Raw genomic sequence first — 18,193 nt, 5'->3', positions numbered from 1 at the left:
CGGGAATTGAACACGGGACCTTTCGGCTGGCATCCAACCACGTCGACTCCGCAGCTACCAAGGTGGGCGCACTTTCAATCACTTTTTGAATTGTTGTCTAATCTGGTGTCTATATCTGCGTTCTTACAACTACACATTCTTACATTACAATTACTTTCTGAGGGAAAGGTGATCTTTCATAGTTACAATTTATCACTTGTAACATTCATTTGAAGAAGTACGTACCTAAAATGGGTGCACCTCCATCCATACGAGCTGTCCATTGCAGTTTAATGCTGTGATGGTCTGAACCCAGAACTTCAAGTAAAGGAGCTTCAGGAGGCAAAATTACAATGATCTTGTAGTTTATTCTGTCTTCTCCAAATAGATTTTTTGCAATACAAGAGTAGTTTCCTTCATACTCCTTTTTTAGCTCTGAAAAAGTGGATAGGAAGCAATACGTTAATCTAACATCGACACTTGGGTGCATGCTAAAATGAAAATAAAAAAGTATTTACGTTAACGTCTAGAGGAAGAGAGTGAAAAAGTAACATCAACTGCAACAAAAGAACTCGTAACCAATGAAAGCCAATTGTCTTTTTGTAGTGAACATTTCTGACAAATGCGTTACCATTTCTTGTTTATATGGATTGCTTGTAGAGATATTTGCTAGGGTAAAGTTCAAAGCTGGCTTGAAGACTAGTAATAACGTTCATAGCATAATAAAAGTGTATCAACACAATAATTTTTAGAGTGTTTGTAAGGAAACTGCATGACGGGTAGCAGAACTTCAGAGAAGTTAAGTCCTGCTGTGGCGTTTCGAGAATAACATAGCAAGATAGTTCAGAAAGTTTTTTCAAACCCAACGTAAACCACACAAATATCAACAGCACTAGTGTTTACTGCACGTCCAAGTATGTCTTAATCGGTAGATCGTCACAAATGTTAGTGTTGCCAGCTGAATCTGCAAATGGAGCTATGTGATTGTCATGTACAGTCTACAGGTCTTGATATGATCTCCCTTCGTGTAGAATTATTATTTATTATTCGGTTGTCGAGTGCTCATAATGCCCAGTTAGAAGGATGTTTAACAACTAGTGCATTGCCTCTAGCAATTTCTAATGATACAAAGCGCATGGCAGTTTTTGGTAGAATAAACAAAACTTTACGTGCAGCCTTCCTTCCGTCAATGGTAGAGCCAGTTCTGTGTCAACAAACACTAATGTCCTTACTGCAGTAAGGCAGTGACACAAGTACACATGATTTCCACCTTTTCGTTGTATGATCCGCTGCTTAGCTGGGAGTCTCATAGTTGTTGTTGTTGTGGTCTTCAGTCCTGAGACTGGTTTGATGCAGCTCTCCATGCTAATGTATCCTGTGCAAGCTTCTTCATCTCCCAGTACCTACTGCAACCTACATCCTTCTGAATCTGCTTGGTGTATTCATCTCTTTGTCTCCCTCTACGATTTTTACCCTCCACTCTGCCCTCCAATACTAAATTGGTGATCCCTTGATGCCTCAGAACATGTCCTACCAACCGATCCCTTCTTCTAGTCAAGTTGTGCCACAAACTTCTCTTCTCCCCAATCCTATTCAACACCTCCTCATTAGTTATGTGATCTACCCATCTAATCTTCAGCATTCTTCTGTAGCCCCACATTTCAAAAGCTTCTATTCTCTTCTTGTCTAAACTATTTATCGTCCATGTTTCACTTTCATACATGGCTACCCTCCATAGAAATACTTTCAGAAACGACTTCCTAACACTTAAATCAATACTCGATGTTAACAAATTTCTACGACCATCATTGGCACCAAGGCAGAAGCGACTCTCATCGCTGAAGAGGACACGTCTCCATTCGTCCCTCTATTTACGCCTGTCGCGACACCACTGGAGGCGGGCTGCACGATGTTGGGGCGTAAGCGGAAGACGGCCTAACGGTGTGCGGGACCGTAGCCCAGCTTCATGGAGACGGTTGCGAATGGTCCTCGCCGATACCCCAGGACCAACAGTGTCCCTAATTCGCTGGGAAGTGGCGGTGCGGTCCCCTACGGCACTGCGTAGGATCCTACGGTCTTGGCGTGCATCCGTGCGTCGCTGCGGTCCGGTCCCTGGTCGACGGGCACGTGCACCTTCCGCCGACCACTGGCGACAACATCGATGTACTGTGGAGACCTCACGCCCCACGTGTTGAGCAATTCGGCGGTACGTCCACCCGGCCTCCCACATGCCCACTATACGCCCTCGCTCAAAGTCCGTCAACTGCACATACGGTTCACGTCCACGCTGTCGCGGCATGCTACCAGTGTTAAAGACTGCGATGGAGCTCCGTATGCCACGGCAAACTGGCTGACACTGACGGCGGCGGTGCACAAATGCTTCGCAGCTAGCGCCATTCGACGGCCAACACCGCGGTTCCTGGTGTGTCCGCTGTGCCGTGCGTGTGATCATTGCTTGTACAGCCCTTGTACAGTGTCCGGAGCAAGTATGGTGGTTCTGACACACCGGTGTCAATGTGTTCTTTTTTCCATTTCCAGGAGTGTATATCGCCTGGATGCTAGACGACCGGAAAATCGTGGCCTGGTCAGATGAGTCCCGATTTCAGTTGGCGAGAGCTGATGGTAGGCTTTGAGTTGGCGCAGACCTCACGGAGTCTGTGACCTAAGTTGTCAACAAAGCACTGTGCAAGCTGGTGGTGCCTACGTAAGAGCGCGGGCTGTCTTTGGTCCTCTGGTCCAACTGAGCGGATCATTGACCAGAGATGATTACGTTCGGCTACCTGGAGGCCATTTTCAGCCACTCGTGGACTTCATATTTGCAAACAACGATGTCATGTCAGCGGCCCACAATCGGTTTAAGGGGCTCCGGAAAGGCTCAAAATCATGAAAAGTTCAATTTTTACTTTTTTGCGTTTTCTGAATCTGCAGACTATTACCTTTTAATAGATATATAATTTATTCAATTCCGAAGACTACAACTATTTTTAAATTTTTTTTTGAAATGTGTTCTACATGGGCGTGACCCACTGTGGCGCTGTTAAACTGCTGTCAAATGGTGTTATTATTAACGTCTGTGTTCATCAGGTACATTTTAGTGATGTGAGATAAAGTATGTGTTGTGGCTTACCTGTGATGGTTCAATATATATCGCTGGTGTGATTGTCGATTGTTTCATGTTTATTTACTCTGTCGTTATCTCGAAAATATTCGTAATTAATTCTGTTTCTTGAGTCTCTGTTTTGTTGAAGTATAATAATGAGTAAAAGTAAAGTTGCTGTTGCGACTTTCAATGGTGGCAACATTGTAAGGTGCAAGGTATTTAGAAATATGGGAATGAAGATAGGTTCTAACATGGTACGAGCGATGCTTGGTTTAGACAAGGAACGCCTTCGGGCTGCAGACAGGGCTGTAAAGAGTCTAGAAATACAAGCAAGAGTAAACAGGAGGAGGAACAAGAGGAAGCTGGAGGAGGAGTTTGCAGAGGATGAAGATAATCCATCCTATGGACCTGGAATGCACTAAAAAGTTAATCCAATCTTTGTCGCTCGATTCCCAAAACTTTTATTTTCTCATACTAATTACATGTTTTCTAAGGATCTTCCAAACATATTTGTTTCAAACTTTCAGTAAATGTTACACGGTTCCTTTTGCATAATTTATCACAGCCTTTTTCCAAGAAACTGTATATTTTTGAATATATAAATAAAAAATTGCAAAAAAATGTTGTGAAATTTCATTACAATTGAAAAAAATCATCTTTAATAACTGAACTAAAATTTTGTAAAATCCCTGTGTTAAGTTGTAGCCCATATTCGAATAAATAATCTGTAAAAAGTTCAACTTCCTACCTCAAATACTTTGTGAGGAAAGATGTAATTTATAAGCGTTATTTTAACATTGCAAGTATAGGGCGTTCCGGAGCCCCTTGAAGAATATTCTGACAATTCGAGCAAATGGTTTGGCCACCTAGATTTCCCGATATGAACTCCATCGAAGATGTATGGGACACAATCGAAAGGTCAGTTCGTGCGCAAAATCCTGCACCGGCAACATTTTCACAATTATGGAGGTCTATAGAGGCAGGGTGGCTCAGTATTTCTACAGATTTCCAGCGACTTATTGCGTCCACGTGACGTCGATTTGCTGTAATACGATGGGGAAAAGGAGGTTCGACACGATATTAGGGTGTATCTCATGACTTTTGTCACGTCAATGTTTACATCGGTAACTTCAGTTTCTTTCTCACCGTGTAGAGTGGCATACAAGAGCCTCTTGAAGGGATGTACTAGAAAAAAAGGGGAAGAGCACTCGCAATTAGATGACTTACTGGTGATGAGAAGAGAGCTCTGTGAGATGCTGAATCTGGGGTCGGTTTTGAGGTTCTCCTTCCTGTGTTGCCACGACACGTTTGGGGTGGGATTTCCCACTGCTGTACACTCAAGCGTCACACTGGTGTCCAGGGCTTCTTGTAGAACTTGAGAAAAGGACGCTATGCGCGCCGGAGCTGAAAATGAAAACATAAACAACAATTTAAAAGTATCTGTATTTTTTATGTCTTTCATTTTTCAAAGAGAATGGCAAACTTTGAGCAGAAAAGCTGGAAATAACTCTACGTTATACTCGGTTTCTCCGTTACGACTAGCCCCCTGAAATACGCTAAAAAGTTGGAAATAACTCTACGTTATCCCGAGTTTATCATTTACGACTTCCGACTGTAGCCCCTGATATACGCTTAAAAGCTGGAAATAATTCTACTTTATTCTGAGTTTCTCATTTACGACTTTCATTTACGGCTTTCCTCTGTAGCAACTAAAATGCGTCGAAAGAAAGTTCTTCTCTGTGCGGAAGGCTCATCGGTAAGGAAAACCTTGCTTCCAGGGTACATTTGGCTTTCGTGTTCTCCAGGCATCGCTAAATTACTTAACAGGCTCATTACTTTAGGAAACAATATTTATAAAATGTTTTGTTTTACTCTGTGGAATTAACTGATGCAATCAACATTATAAAGATTAAATTACAGGATTCATTGTCTTGTTCACATTTTAGTTTGTCAAAATTCGTGACCTGCACCAGCTTGGTAGTCATCGTCATATCCAACAAGTACAGCACCGACACATTGGCATGTAGTTAAAACATCATGAATTTCAACAGACAAATATGTGGCCAAGTCACTGCTATCTATAATTTAATCTGTTAGGAAAGAAACCGGTCCCATCTGCTGGGCCAGGCGATCTAATTTATTTATAAAGAATTGTACAATATATGGCTGAGACAGACTAATCCTGTACACTTGTGTTCTACGCAAACTGTGGTTCGTTTGTTTTGGTACATCACATGAATGATTAGTAAATGGTAGGACTACCGGCAGTATTGGTAGACCCGATGGGAAAAGAAACGTAAATGAAAGTGTAGGAGAGAAAATGGCAGCCGACAACTTCTCTTTGTTTTTTGGTTTCTTTGGTTATTAGTTTTGCGCATAATTAAAACTGCAGATAATTCAGTGTTATTCCATTGTGTATTATATATCGTTACAGAATATAAATTGCCTTTTATAGGTAATAAAAATTAGTTGATCGCGTAACTTCTGCACTTTTATGTAACCAAATCAATTACTTTTTGTGCAAGTCCACTTAACACGAACAAACATAGAAAAAAAATATAATTATAATTGATATTTTGCACTTAATAAAAAGTTCTTCAACACGATCAAAGGCAAGAGTTTCCTGTTATTATTTAAACTTGTTTATGAATAACAGAAAGACTTTATGCAAATTCGAGGAAGTGCTGAAGCGACAAAATTTCCCAGCAGATTACAACTGTGGCCTGGACCGAGACTCAAACTCGGGAACTTTCCCTGTCGCTGACAAGTGCTCTACCATGTGAGGTATCCAAGGAAAACTTACGGCCCATCCTCACAGCTGTACTTCTGCCGGTACCTCATCTCCTACCTTCCAAACTTCACACAAGCTCTCACACGAGATGGTAGAGCACTTGCCCACGAAAAGCAAAGGTCCCGAGTTCGAATCTCGGTCCGGCACACAATTTTGATCTGCCAGTAAGTTTCATATCAGCGCACACTCCGCTGCAGAGCGAAATTTTCATTCTATTGAAGCGACATTTGATGTATTTTTGTTATGCGATTTTTTGTTTTATCTTTTTGTTTAAGAAGTGGATTTTTCTACTGCTATATGATAAATCTGTATTGTTTTCTTAATTTTTACTACAACATCCGTCTGATTCACGTTACGAATCAACCTGAATTAAACATCGATAATTTCAGTTGCGCTACAAATATTGTTTATTCTTATTTAACAGAAAGGAGGATAACTATGTAGAACAAAAACTTTCTGTCGGTTACCCAGCTCATTATATATCCTCACTCAGTTTCTAGACAGTTGACCACTTCTAGGTTTTAGAGGAATCTAGTAAGAGACAGATGGCATACACAAGGAAAGCAATCGTTATGAGGAAACGCCTGATAGTCACGCAAAACACCAATCTTACAGGTAATGCTGATACGACCTTAATTGACGAAAGTTGCTAAAGAAAAGCAATGTAGTTTATGCTTACTTATGGTCTAAGGCAGCCAACTATAGTTTTACAACTCTGTGCCAAATATGCAGGACCATACGCATGGTAAGACGGGCCGCCATTAAGGTTGCAATTACAGAAGGTGCGTAAAAATTTACTGCAAAAAAGGGAACAAAAGAGTATTTAAAAATTACCAGGAGAATTACGTGAGTTCCCCTACCACTCATGCTGTTATCTTCTGCCAACGAGAAAAGCCCTTTCTGTTGGTCTGCAACAGTAAATACAAGCTGTTACCATTGTGCCGCTGCAACATATTGTTCAAGTAGAAACAAACGAATAAACACCTGTCTCCAACATGATGTATGCGGCAACAGTGGGCTTGGTTCAGACAACTGCCACCTACACAGCTCCTGTTCAGGAGTGGAGTTCTGGCTGCCACTTCGCTTCGTAACTGCAGCATTTCAAACGTCGGGTGAATGGGGCGTTCTGCGCGCCGTATAGAGAAGGTACTACCGGTTTGACAATGCAAACATTCTTATGAATGACAAAGGTGAGCGAGAAAATACGAAAATCTCGCATGTGGTTTTTGAAGGTGTTTCAGGTTGCATAAAACCCATCGGTAGGGATAGCTGAATTACCCTACGTATTCGCATTTATTGGATATATCATGCACAGAGCACTGTACAACATGAGTGGTACATACCATTGTTGTTGCTGTTGTGGTGGTCTTCAGTCCTGAGACTGGTTTGATGCAGCTCTCCATGCTGCTCTATCCTGTGCAAGCTTCTTCATCTCCCAGTACCTACTGCAGCCTACATCCTTCTGAATCTGCTTAGTGTATTCATCTCTTGGTCTCCCTCATCGATTGTTATCCTCCACGCTGCCCTCCAATACTAAATTGGTGATCCCTCGATGTCTCAGAACATGTCCTACCAACCGATCCCTTGTCCTAGTCAAGTTGTGCCACAAGCTCCTCTTCTCCCCAATCCTATTCAACACCTCATTAGTTATGTGATCTACCCATCTAATCTTCAGCATTCTTCTGTAGCACCACATTTCTAAAGCTTCTATTCTCTTCTTGTCTAAACTATTTATCGTCCATGTTTCACTTCAATACATGGCTACACTCCATACCAATACTTTCAGAAACGATTTTCTGACATTTAAATCTATACTCGATGTTAACAAATTTTTCTTCTTCAGAAACCCTTTCCTTGCCATTGCCAGTCTACATTTTATATCCTCTCTACTTCGACCATCATCAGTTATTTTGCTCCCCAAATAGTAAAACTCCTTTACTACTGTAAGTGCCTCATTTCCTAATCTAATTCCTTCAGCATCACCCGACTTAATTTGACTACATTCCATTATCCTCGTTTTGCTTTTGTTGATGTTCATCTTATACCCTCCTTTCAAGACACTGTCCATTCCGTTCAACTGCTCTTCCAAGTCCTATGCTGTCTCTGACAGAATTACAATGTCATCGGAAAACCTCAGAGTTTTTATTTCTTCTCCATCGATTTCCTTTACTGCTTGCTCAATATACAGATTGAATAACATCGGGGATAGGCTACAACCCTATCTCACTCCCTTCCCAACCACTGCTTCCCTTTCATACCCCTCGACTCTTATAACTGCCATCTGGTTTCTGTACAAATTTTAAATAGCCTTTCGCTCCCTGTATTTTACCCCTGCCACATTCAGAATTTGAAAGAGATTATTCCAGTCAACATTGTCAAGTGCTTTCTCTAAGTCTACAAATGCTAGAAACGTAGGTTTGCCTTTCCTTAATCTTTCTTCTAAGAAAGTCTTTGGGTCAGTATTGCCTCACGTGTTCCAACATTTCTACGGAATCCAAACTGATCTTCCCCGAGGTTGGCTTGTACCAGTTTTTCCATTCGTCTGTAAAGAATTCGCGTTAGTATTTTGCAGCTGTGGCTTATTAAACTGATTGTACGGTAATTTTCACATCTGTCAACACCTGCTTTCTTTGCGATTGGAATTATTATATTCTTCTTGAAGTCTGAGGGTATTTTGCATGTCTCATACATCTTGCTCACCAGATGGTAAAGTTTTGTCCGGACTGGCTCTCCCAATGCAGTCAGTAGTTCTAATGGAATGTTGTCTACACCGGGGGCCTTGTTTCGACTCAGGTCTTTCAGTGCTCTGTCAGACTCCTCACGCAGTATCGTATCTTCCATTTCATCTTCATCTACATCCTCTTCCATTTCCATAATATTGTGTTCAAGTACATCGCCCTTGCATAGAACCTCTATATACTCCTTCCACCTTTCTGCTTTCCCTTCTTTGCTTAGAACTGGATTTCCATCAAAGCTCTTGATATTAATACAAGTGGTTCTCTTTTCTCCAAAGGTCTCTTTAATTTTCCTGTAGGCAGTATCTATCTTACCCCTAGTGAGATAAGCCTCTACGTCCTTACATTTCTTCTCTAGCCATCCCTGATTAGCCGTTTTGCACTTCCTGTCGATCTCATTTTTGAGACGTTTGTATTCCTTTTAGCCTGCTTCATTTACTGCATTTTTATATTTTCTCCTTTCACCAATTAAATTCAATATTTCTTCTGTTACCCAAGGATTTCTTGTAGCCTTCACTACTTCATCCCTCAAAGCTACCCATTCTTCTTCTACTATATTTCTTTCCCCCATTTGTGACAATTGTTCCGTTATGCTCTCCCTGAAACTCTGTACAACCTCTGGTTTAATCAGTTTGTCCAGGTCCCATCTCCTTAAATTCCCACCTTTTTGCAGTTTCTTCAGTTTTAATCTACAGTTCATAACCAGATTGTGGTCAGAGTCCACATCTGCCCCTGGAAATGCCTTACAATTTAAAACCTGGTTCCTAAATCTCAGTCTTACCATTATACAATCTATCTGATACCTTCTACTATTTCCAGGAGTCTACCATGTGTACAACCTTCTTTTATGATTCTTGAACCAAGTATTAGCTATGATTAAGTTCTGCTGTGTGCAAAATCCTACCAGACGGCTTCCTCTTTCATTTCTTTCCCCCAGTCCATAATCACCTACTATGTTTCCTAATCTCCCTTTTCCTACTCTCGAATTCCAGTCACCCATGACTATTAAATTTTCGTCTCCCTTCACTACTTGAATAATTTCTTTTATCTCATCATACATTTCATCAATTTCTTCATCATCTACAGAGCTAGTTTGACATATAAACTTGTACTACTGTAGCAGGCGTGGGCTTCGTGTCTGTCTTGGCCACAATAATGCGTCCACAATGCTGTTTATAGTAGCTTCATTATTAAACCTACTCCTGCATTACCCCTATTTGATTTTGTATATATAACCCTCGATTCACCTGACTAAAAGTCTTGTTCCTCCTGCCACCGAACTTCACTTACTCCCACCATATCTAACATTAACCTATCCATTTCCCTTTTTAAATGTTCTAACCTAACTGTCCGATTAAGGGATCTGGCATTCCACGCTCCGATCCGTAGAACGCCAGGTTTCTTTCTCCTGATAACGACGTCCTCTTGAGTAGTCTCTGCCCGGAGATCCGAATGGGGGACTATTTTACCTCCGGAATATTTTACCCAAGAGGACGCCATCATCATTTAGTCATACAGTAAATCTGCTTGCCCTCGGGAAAAGTTACGGCTGTAGTTTCCCCTTGCCCTCAGCCGTTCGCAGTACCAGAACAGCAAGGCCATTTTGGTTAGTGTTACAAGGCCAAGTCAGTCAGTCATCCAGACTGTTGCCCCTGCAACTACTGAAAAGGCTGCTGCCCCTCTTCAGGAACCACAGGTTTGTCTGGCCTCTCAACAGATACCCCTCTGTTGTGGTTGCACCTACTGTACGGCTATCTGTATCGTTGAGGCACGCAAGCCTCCCCACCAACGGCAAGGTCCATGGTTCATGGGGGGGGGACATACTATTATTGAAATAAATTTTTGTATATACGTACAGAGGAATAGATAAAGTACTATCGCCGAACAACAGTCCACTCTACGGTACTGATATATTCATGGCGATTCTGGAGGTTGTTGCATTTCATGATGCTAGGACATTGGTGATGTTAGTGGAGTTTGCATGTTTCAATTTGCTTGGTCTATCACATAAAGTTACTTGCTGGTAGTAATACCGCCAACACCAAAATAATATGTGATTCAAGGCGTCTTTTGATCCTGAATCTTACGAACCATCTGGAGAATCTTTGACATCTATCGTGTCGAGTTGACGTGGGAAACTCTCCATGGTGTATGCGCATATGCGCATCCTTAGTAATACTTTCTACCTCAGGTTGAAACTGGGAACCCCGATCTTCTGGGGAGAGTGTATTGCAGGTTAATGTTACTGACTGCCTATCTGTCATCGCGGTCCTTCTCACTCCTATTTTCATGTATTGTACTGTGTCACACAACAGAGAAATTACATCGTACTCGATATCGGTTATCTGAAACATTCTATGTACCTTTGTTTCCTGTTCCTTTGGTTTATGTGTAGAGTATGTATTTGTGTGTCTATGTGTGATTCTCATCATGTAAAAAAAGAACTGATCTCAGATTAACCCATTTTTTCTGTTCAACCTCATAACGTGACTACTGCAGATCTCTACATATATTGTGACAATGACTGACCTGCAACTCAACTTGAAATTTCGAAATTCCTCTGCTATCTTTTACGCTGGAAATGTTGGATGGACCAATAGTCGAAAATCACCTCTGACTAGTTGTGATGCTGTAGTTCCCGCCTTACCTCTTGAATTGGGTGCTTGTGTGATTGACTTGGTTCTCTCTCCTTCTCCTACAATAGTAGAGGCTGTGACCCACGACTCATATGGCTCCAGTTCCTTCAGTCCTCGAATTTCAAGTGAGCTTGATGTCGGACCGACTCGGAAACTACTGGTCTGAAAAAAATGCAAAAATAGAAAACACAATTTAGGTATAAGATAAGAAGTGTGTGGAGTAAGCCGATCGATCACATAGAGGTGTTTCTGTGGCTTACGCACGAGAATGACATATAGAACAGAAACGAGTAATAGATACCGGTGAAAAGGACGATTTGCATTTCCTGAAGCGATAGATTTCTTCACTAGCGAAATTACAGCATTAAATAATTTCAATTCAAAAAGAAAATATAACGCAACAAAATAGGAATAGATTTACTCGTGTTTTGGAACAGACTTTTTTCTTTACTAATACATTTAACAAAATTTTGACATCTTTAGCGGTCCGTAATATCATTTATTAGTTTTTGAAAGACTTCCGTTATTAATAGTCATTAAGTTGTGGGCTGTCCATGACTTTCGTGTTTGGGCTATATAAATTAATTATATTCGGTCTTCAGTCATAAATGTTTATTTTATAATGGTTGTTCAACTTCATGTTCACCATGATTCTATTATTTACAATATCTCTACTGAAATTTTGACTTTTCGTCGTTTTTAAGTGGTTGCAGGTGTCAAAAATACAGCAGTAGTCAACGTTAATAAAAACAATAGAAACAATATAAGCATCTATGGTTCACGTCAACCTTTGTTATATACAACATCGTTATGCGACGGATAGAATCACATCCGTCACATATCGTTGTGGTATATGACAAATGGTAACACGAGCCCTAGATATTCGTATCATTTTTGTTCCCTTTATTAACATTGGTTACTGATTTGGTTTTAGCACCTATAGCTACCTGAAAAATGACCAAAAGTTCGAAAATGCTATACTGGGTATTGGAATAGATGTACAGCCATTGCGAATATGAATCTTTTTTAAAAAAAATCTTCTAGACTACATACCGTACAACAAACAGAACTATTTTCACCAACTGCGACATAATCGCGTGTACAAACAGTGATCCAATACTGTAAAATGCTTTTTTATTCCAGTCTCTGATCACAAATGAAATGCGTAAATGATGACTACGTACAAGCAAGCCCACAGTAGCGGCATCTAGGGAGGGTGTAGGGAGACAGGTTTCTGGATGCTACTGTACCTCAGTAGCCAGTTGGCAATAATCACTATGTGGACGATGTGGCCTATTCTACACCATATCTTAAATCTATGTGACGATGCTATGCTGATTATATTTTTATGTTTTGACGACGCCATTATGGCCGAATCACTTTAGGACATGGTGTAAAAATGGTACGTTATACCATATTTTAACTGTACATTTCCCTGGTGTATGACAGTATATTGTGATACATATTGCTGTTTTATGTTAAAAGACACACTGCTCACTAGATGTATATATTTATATATTTTAGATCTGAAGATGGTCATTACAGACTGAAACCGGTAATTGTCTAAAGAATTCATTTGTGATCAGAGACTGGAATAAAAAAGCATTAAACAGAACTATATAATCTACTGTAATTACATTGTTATTACAATGAATTTATTTTGTATTGTTTACATATGCATTATTTCTTAGCCACACTTAATGGGTTAGCATCTTATGCTGATTAGTCTTGAAGAAAGTGGAACCATGAATCACTGTTCTGCTGACTACAAACGACGACACTGTGTGTTACACACCAGTTTGCACAGCAGGCAAAACTTCCATATTTTCGAACAAAGGTCTTCCGTTATTTTCACCTTCGTTTCAGAGTTTATAGTCTTACTTTTTGAATTAATTTAAAAAAAGTGGTAAATTGTAAGGTAGAATCCGGAAACAAATAGCAGCTGCAGGAGTAGAGTTGTCAACAACAAACACTTCACACTGAAAGTACATTTGTTAACCATAAAGGTGGAGCCGACATCATCAGTGGGTTCTCAAATTTATACAGACATAGAACGTTGTAGTAAGTTCCAGTACTCGTTAAGTACTAGGGCCTTCCATAAATCAAAATATAGTCACCGGAGGTGGAAATTGAACATGCGACCCAAACATCACCACCCCGCGATTGTAGCTGATACACAACGACCAACCACGTACAACATACTAAATGGCTCCCCTCCTCGCAAAACGGTGACTTGCCATCTTGGACTGGACTATGGCTTTCCGGATCTAAATCTGGTCCGTGCCCTTTTGTTTGGCAGAGGTGGTGGCTCTTGTGCTCTCAAGTCCTCGTGTTCACTGTTACGAGGCACCGTGCTCGTCTCGTAGATATTCACGTTCCCTGTATCTTTTTTTTAAATCTGCGCAGATGATTTAGCCTTCTTGTTTTTTTAATTAAAGCTTTTATTGACCTGATATAAGAACTATAAGCTTTTACAAATTTTTATGCCTATTAATACATATGCAAAACATATCATTTCCTTCCCTTACACTTAAAATAACGACAATAATAATAATAAAATAAAAATTAAAATAAACAAACACATATTTACACCAGACAGTGATTTCTCTCTGATGTATTTGCGTATGTAGTCTCAAATCAGTCTGCATTTTCAGTCTTTTTCTTTGTAAATTAAACCGATTTTCTCAAATGTGTTATTCCATCAACTGATTATGTAATTGACTAATGCATACTCTTCACCATCATTTTCCTTTCTTATCCTCGTGATTCACACACAGATAATTTTTACACTGACTATTCAAATCTGATTACCAGATTAGATTTAAGGCTCCGATGTTGAAATGACAAATAGTTGGTAAATTTCTTACATCAGTGTCCAGAGTTTGGCGAGAGAAATGCCAAGTGTCCAACAAACCAAGCAAGAATATTGTGTTTAGCGTCAGCGAAAAATTTTCAGTCTGGACTCAAAACGTGGTGAACGTTTATCTCATTTATGGTGGCTTTCGTGATAATGGAGAGTTTTTTCCTTACCCAAATCCAAACACTAATCGTTTTCTTGTCTAAATATGTGTGTTCCATGTTCGCTTGAACAGCACATACTTCGCATTAGGCTGAGGGGTCACTTTGATTTTATATTTTTTTAGCAAGAGTGGGGTAGATTTGTCTGGCCACATAGCTCTAATATTTGTGGGTAAAATCTTTGCCTGGACATTTCTCCAAACTTGTGATCAATTTGTATGTAGATGTTTGATTGCCATAGGGCGCTCAGGAGCGCATTGGATTAATTGTTGGTAGACTCTTGTTGAGGACTGCTTCAGTTTGGCTTCTCCTAAGTAACTTATTGCTATATAGTGGATGTAGAAATCGGAAGATTATCATCTGTCTGCGCCTCAGGGTAGTGGTTCGGCTTCACACTATCCGTGCACTTAGTCTGTGAGGTTTTGTCTTCGTGATGTGACACCATCAGCTTCGTTTTTGTAGTTAACGTTGTCTAACAAGCAACATAGTATTCGGTAGTGACAAAAGTAGATATTTAATGGTTTATGTGGTAGCCCAACTTTGCACAAACGTATAATAATCCATTCTAGGTCGCCTGGGTTGCAGCTTACAGATCAATGTTTGACATTATAACAGTTAATTGTTCACGTACATTATCTCTGGCGTCCAAAGTCCAGCCTGTCTGTTCGACATCAACGCAAAACGAATACATATCTGCCTACGTGCTATTAAGATGTTCCATTCGGTAATCCGTCTGTGTATGTGAGTACAGTCTGTTAAATAAGACCATGGTCGGGTTAATCAGTAGAAAAATGTATCTGACAACAAACTAAAGCATATATAGACGTCATATACGAACAAAAGAAAAATGGAATTACAGTCAACAATTCGTCCAGTCAACGGCAGTGTCGATAATTGCTTGGCATCTCCGAGGTATGCTTGAAACAAAATTTTCGCCTGGTCATTTGGAAGAGACCTCCAAATGCGCCGAATTTGCGTTAACAATCGTTTAAAAGTGAATTTTTCTTGCGATTGATGTAATGTGAAGAATGGCTTTCACGAAAAGCTTAATAATCATTTTTTCCACTTTTGGATTCACTTTAGCGAATGGGGCATGTTTGCTAAACCATCCACGTTTTTTAAAGAATTTATAACTTGTTACCCAATTTTGAACAAATGACTTTGATTTCCCCATGTATTTAGAGGCCACTGCATGACTCATTTTCGAGCCTGTGGGATGGATACAGACAAATATAGCCCTGAAACGCAGCTCGTAAGCTGCACTCACGTATCTTCTTGTATATCTCAGTCAAGAATTCAAAGTAGACTGATGCTTTATGGAAATTGCATGAAGGACAAAGGTTGTGGCTGTGAAAAAACTAAGGCGATATCTTTTTCCATCTTCTGATTCCAAACTTGTCTGAAACAATTCTTCCATGATCATATATCATTGCACGTGCTCCATGGATTCAAAATTATGTCCTGTACAGAATACTTCGCGATTTCCGGTGCTTCGCCAGTTGTCTTTGTGACAGCGGCTGAAACAGTCAGTGCATACTGCTATTCATGTAGTCACAGTTGCCGACCTTAGCGACGAAAATCCACTAGTGCCTGGTTAGGTTGGCCGTCGATGACGTCGCCTTTAATATACTTCCAGACATCTTGCAACTGTCGTCTATGGAGCAGTTTGATCTGCATTGCGCTTATCGCCTCATTTAAATTTTCCTGTCTTTGACGCCTGGGCGAGGGGCTGGAACCTTTGTATGACGACGGGCAATGACTGTGAGCAGGGTGACTTGGAGCAGGGTATGGCGAAGGGTTCCGTCCCGCGGGTAGGTTGCAGTCCGCTGAAGGTGAATAAAATCGCCATTTCTCATGTCTTGCCGACTAATACTCGTAAAATATTTTTCTCTTTTGTTTGTAGTAACGTAGGACGTGCCGACAGCATCCAGAATAGAAACATTCCGGTGTGTTGTGCTCCATACTCCGAATAGACGTTCTTCTGCTGGCGACGGGGCCAGTTTTATCTGTGTCTGAAGGTTGCAGAATAAGTCTGGCGTTACCGACTAAATTCCGCAGAGCTGGTTTGCTTTGCAGAGGTCGGTGCCAGCGATCGACGAACGTCTTGTTGAATTAATTTTGCAACCTACTCTCGGCTACGCTCGAAAGTCAATGTTGCTGCTTTCCTCAGCCTGGAGAGATACCATTGACTCTGATACCTCTTTTCTTGCTATTTGCTGTATTAACGAGGCGAGAAGAAAAAAAAAATTGTTAACATCGAGTATAGATTTAAATGTCAGGAAGTCGTTTCTGAAAGTATTTGTATGGCGTGTAGCCATGTATGGAAGTGAAACGTGGACGATAAATAGTTTAGACAAGAAGAGAATAGAAACTTTCGAAATGTGGTGCTACAGAAGAATGCTGAAGATTATATTGGTAGATCACATAACTAATGAGGAGGTATTGAATAGAATTGGGGAGAAGAGGAGCTTGTGGCACAACTTGACTAGAAGAAGGGATCGGTTGGTAAGACATGTTCTGAGACATTGAGGGATCACCAAATTAGTATTGGAGGGCAGCGTGGAGGGTAAAAATCGTAGAGGGAGACCAAGAGATGAATACACTAAGCAGATTCAGAAGGTTGTAGGCTGCAGTAGGTAGTGGGAGATGAAGAAGCTTGCACAGAATAGAGTAGCATGGAGAGCTGCATCAAACCAGTCTCAGGAGTGAAGACCACAGCAACAACAACAACGATGCGAGATCTATATTGTTTTCCGTAATTGCCATCACGAGAAACACCGCCATATTTTAACAGCACCTCTTCCATATTTCACACCACAGATAAAATATGTGCTAATAGATACACTGCCAACCTATGGTACTAACTAGAATACTGGAATAATATCACGCAAGACTGTCATAACAAGAAAGCCAAGCAGCTAAACGCTAACCTCTCACAGAACTTGCATGTGAAAGCAATACTGTCCATTGTGAGCTCCATAATTCTGTCAGGAATAGTGCCTGTGTCCACGTCTATAAGCCAGGGGCCAGTATGCAGCGCTGATATTTGGAAGACCCAGGTTCGAGTCCTGGCACTGTCAGAGACTCTTCGTCCATAGGAGGATTGGTATGGGGGGCGCTCAAGCTCCTGAAGCTAATTGAGGAGCTGCTTGGAAGAGAAGTGGTAACTCCAAGGTCAAAAACCCAATAAAAACCCAGTAATGGTGGGGAGGGCGGTGTGCTGACTCCACACGTCTCCGTACTGCGTCCAGCGACGCCGTTGAGAGAAGATGGCAAGGCAGCTGAACAGGGCTGACTGGCCCATCAGAGTGAGAATGATTTGCTGGTAGTGCCAATATTATTTTCTGTATCTATAGCAAGCAAGTGCAAAATAAAGCTTTCACAGGAACCAACCAGTAAGACACTAAACGTGACATGACACTAAACATGATGTCACGCAACGTTATCCAGGCATTCGCCAGATCTTCCATCGGATAGCCACAGAGTATACCGTGATTAATCACTCCAAATCACTCGTTTCCAACCATCCATTGACCCACTGGCGTCGCTCTTTACACCACCTCAAGCGTTGATTAGCAATGGCTGACGAATGTGTGGCTGATGAGGAAATGCTCGACCCTTGTACCCCATCCTGTTTATCTGCCTACGCCCAGTCATTGTGCTAGCTGAACCGCTGGTAGCAGTTTGGAACTCACGACTGATTCCCTCCGCTTTTTCGATACGATTTTTTACGAGAAGCTTCCGCACTGTCTATCAGTTCGTGAGGGCTGCCTGATCTTGGTTCAGCTTTAATTGTTCGTTCGCGTATCCGCTTCAGTCACGTCACCAATAAGCTACTTAGGTAGGACTGAAATGTCCCTGGTGGTTTTGTTACTCAGGTGATATTCGATGGAGTAACTTAGCTCTCCTCACTGTTCATTCTGCTGTTACTGCT

At 41.0% G+C, this 18,193-nt stretch overlaps 1 protein-coding gene across 1 annotated transcript in view; it reads right to left on the bottom strand.

Moving 5' to 3' along the window:
- The window catches only part of LOC126094953 (Down syndrome cell adhesion molecule-like protein Dscam2), an 890,199-nt gene that overhangs the window by 67,415 nt on the left and 804,591 nt on the right, over positions 1-18,193 (bottom strand). Inside the window, exons 27-29 of the mRNA XM_049909611.1 lie at positions 11,253-11,403; positions 4,307-4,483; positions 226-414 (exon numbers count right to left, since the gene is read on the bottom strand). Of these exons, the coding sequence (XP_049765568.1) occupies positions 226-414; positions 4,307-4,483; positions 11,253-11,403 (517 nt within the window). The remainder of the gene's footprint in view (positions 1-225; positions 415-4,306; positions 4,484-11,252; positions 11,404-18,193) is intronic.

This window comes from Schistocerca cancellata, chromosome 1 (assembly GCF_023864275.1).
Source record: "Schistocerca cancellata isolate TAMUIC-IGC-003103 chromosome 1, iqSchCanc2.1, whole genome shotgun sequence".
In the NCBI taxonomy this organism is placed as follows: Eukaryota; Metazoa; Arthropoda; class Insecta; order Orthoptera; family Acrididae; genus Schistocerca; species Schistocerca cancellata.
This window is presented reverse-complemented; position numbering and strand designations above follow the sequence as displayed.